We start from the raw sequence: 1,048 nt of genomic DNA, 5'->3' as shown, positions 1-1,048 counted from the left end.
GAAGCTGTACTGATAAATCGGCTTCGGTTTCGCCTCCTGCCTGTAATAAACCTGCGGTGGCTTCGAGGTGGTGTAGGAATAAGAAGGCTGCACGGGTGGACGGGGAGCGGGTACGGTCTGATAGTAAAGAGGCGCGTGATCAGGTAACATGCGTTGACCGTGAGCTCTCGCCGAGCTGCTCTCGCTGTACTTCGATGAACTTTGCGCGATCGTCGACTCGCTGTAACGAATTGGCCCAGAATTTTTCGCCGGCGAGCCTATGAACCTAATACCGTTGTAATCCTTGTGTGACGTGTCCCCCGACGGAACCGTCTCCACCCTGTAATATTGTTTCCTCTTCCCCTCGCGTGGTCGCGTCTCGAAAAACGGCGACTCCGTTGTAGTTTCGTAATAAACCGGATTCGGGGGGGTCGTGCGGAGGGGTTGCTCGTCGTTCGATTCCTCGTAAAAATAGTACGACGCTTGGCCGTTGTGAGACCGTTGCGGGTTATCCGTAGTAGTAATGATACTCTTTATCGAGGCCGGCGTCACTTCCACGGGTCTCTCCAAGGTGGACTGCGTCGACGTGGCGTAGTAGGCCATTATCGGAATCGTTTTACTCGTCACCACGCCCGACCAAGCTTCGTTCTCCCGGCTCGTTACCCGATTCTCCGCCAACGGGCCAACGTTGAACAATTCTTCGGGATTCTCGAGCGTGGTAGATTTATCGGGCGTCGACGTCGTAACTTCCACGTACGGTACCGTTCTTAATTTGCTCCTCAATTTCGTTCCAACCGCGTCCGTAAAGTTTTTCCTCGACGTTATTCTACCGAACACTTTGCTCACGCCCAATGACGGGCGATTATCCGTCGATCCTTGCTTCGCGATCGGTATAGTTGTCGTACTCTTGTACTGCTTCGTGGTGAGTTTTCTGGGCGGTAGATAGGTGGGCCTTGGCCTCGGCAAGGGTGTGGTCTCGGGTCGTCTCTGCGTCGCGTACTTCTTCGTCGTGGTCCTCTTGTCCTCGAGGGCGGAGAAGAAATCTGGCGGGGGTGGCAGAATGATCCCC

General features: G+C 54.7%; 2 protein-coding genes across 2 annotated transcripts in view; one reads left to right on the top strand and one right to left on the bottom strand.

The window, feature by feature from the left end:
- LOC102672295 (N-alpha-acetyltransferase 15, NatA auxiliary subunit) overlaps nt 1-1,048 on the top strand; it is a 47,301-nt gene that overhangs the window by 5,400 nt on the left and 40,853 nt on the right. The window lies entirely within an intron of this gene.
- Nucleotides 1-1,048, bottom strand: part of LOC102671802 — a 17,115-nt gene that overhangs the window by 1,851 nt on the left and 14,216 nt on the right. Inside the window, 1 exon segment of the mRNA XM_031509562.1 lies at nt 1-1,048. This exon segment is cut by the window's right edge and continues 444 nt beyond it. Coding sequence (XP_031365422.1) covers nt 1-1,048 — 1,048 coding nt within the window.

The sequence above is a fragment of the Apis dorsata genome, unplaced genomic scaffold (assembly GCF_000469605.1).
Source record: "Apis dorsata unplaced genomic scaffold, Apis dorsata 1.3 scaffold_162, whole genome shotgun sequence".
In the NCBI taxonomy this organism is placed as follows: domain Eukaryota; kingdom Metazoa; phylum Arthropoda; class Insecta; order Hymenoptera; family Apidae; genus Apis; species Apis dorsata.
Note: the sequence above shows the minus strand (reverse complement) of the source record. Positions and strands in the feature narration are given on the sequence as shown.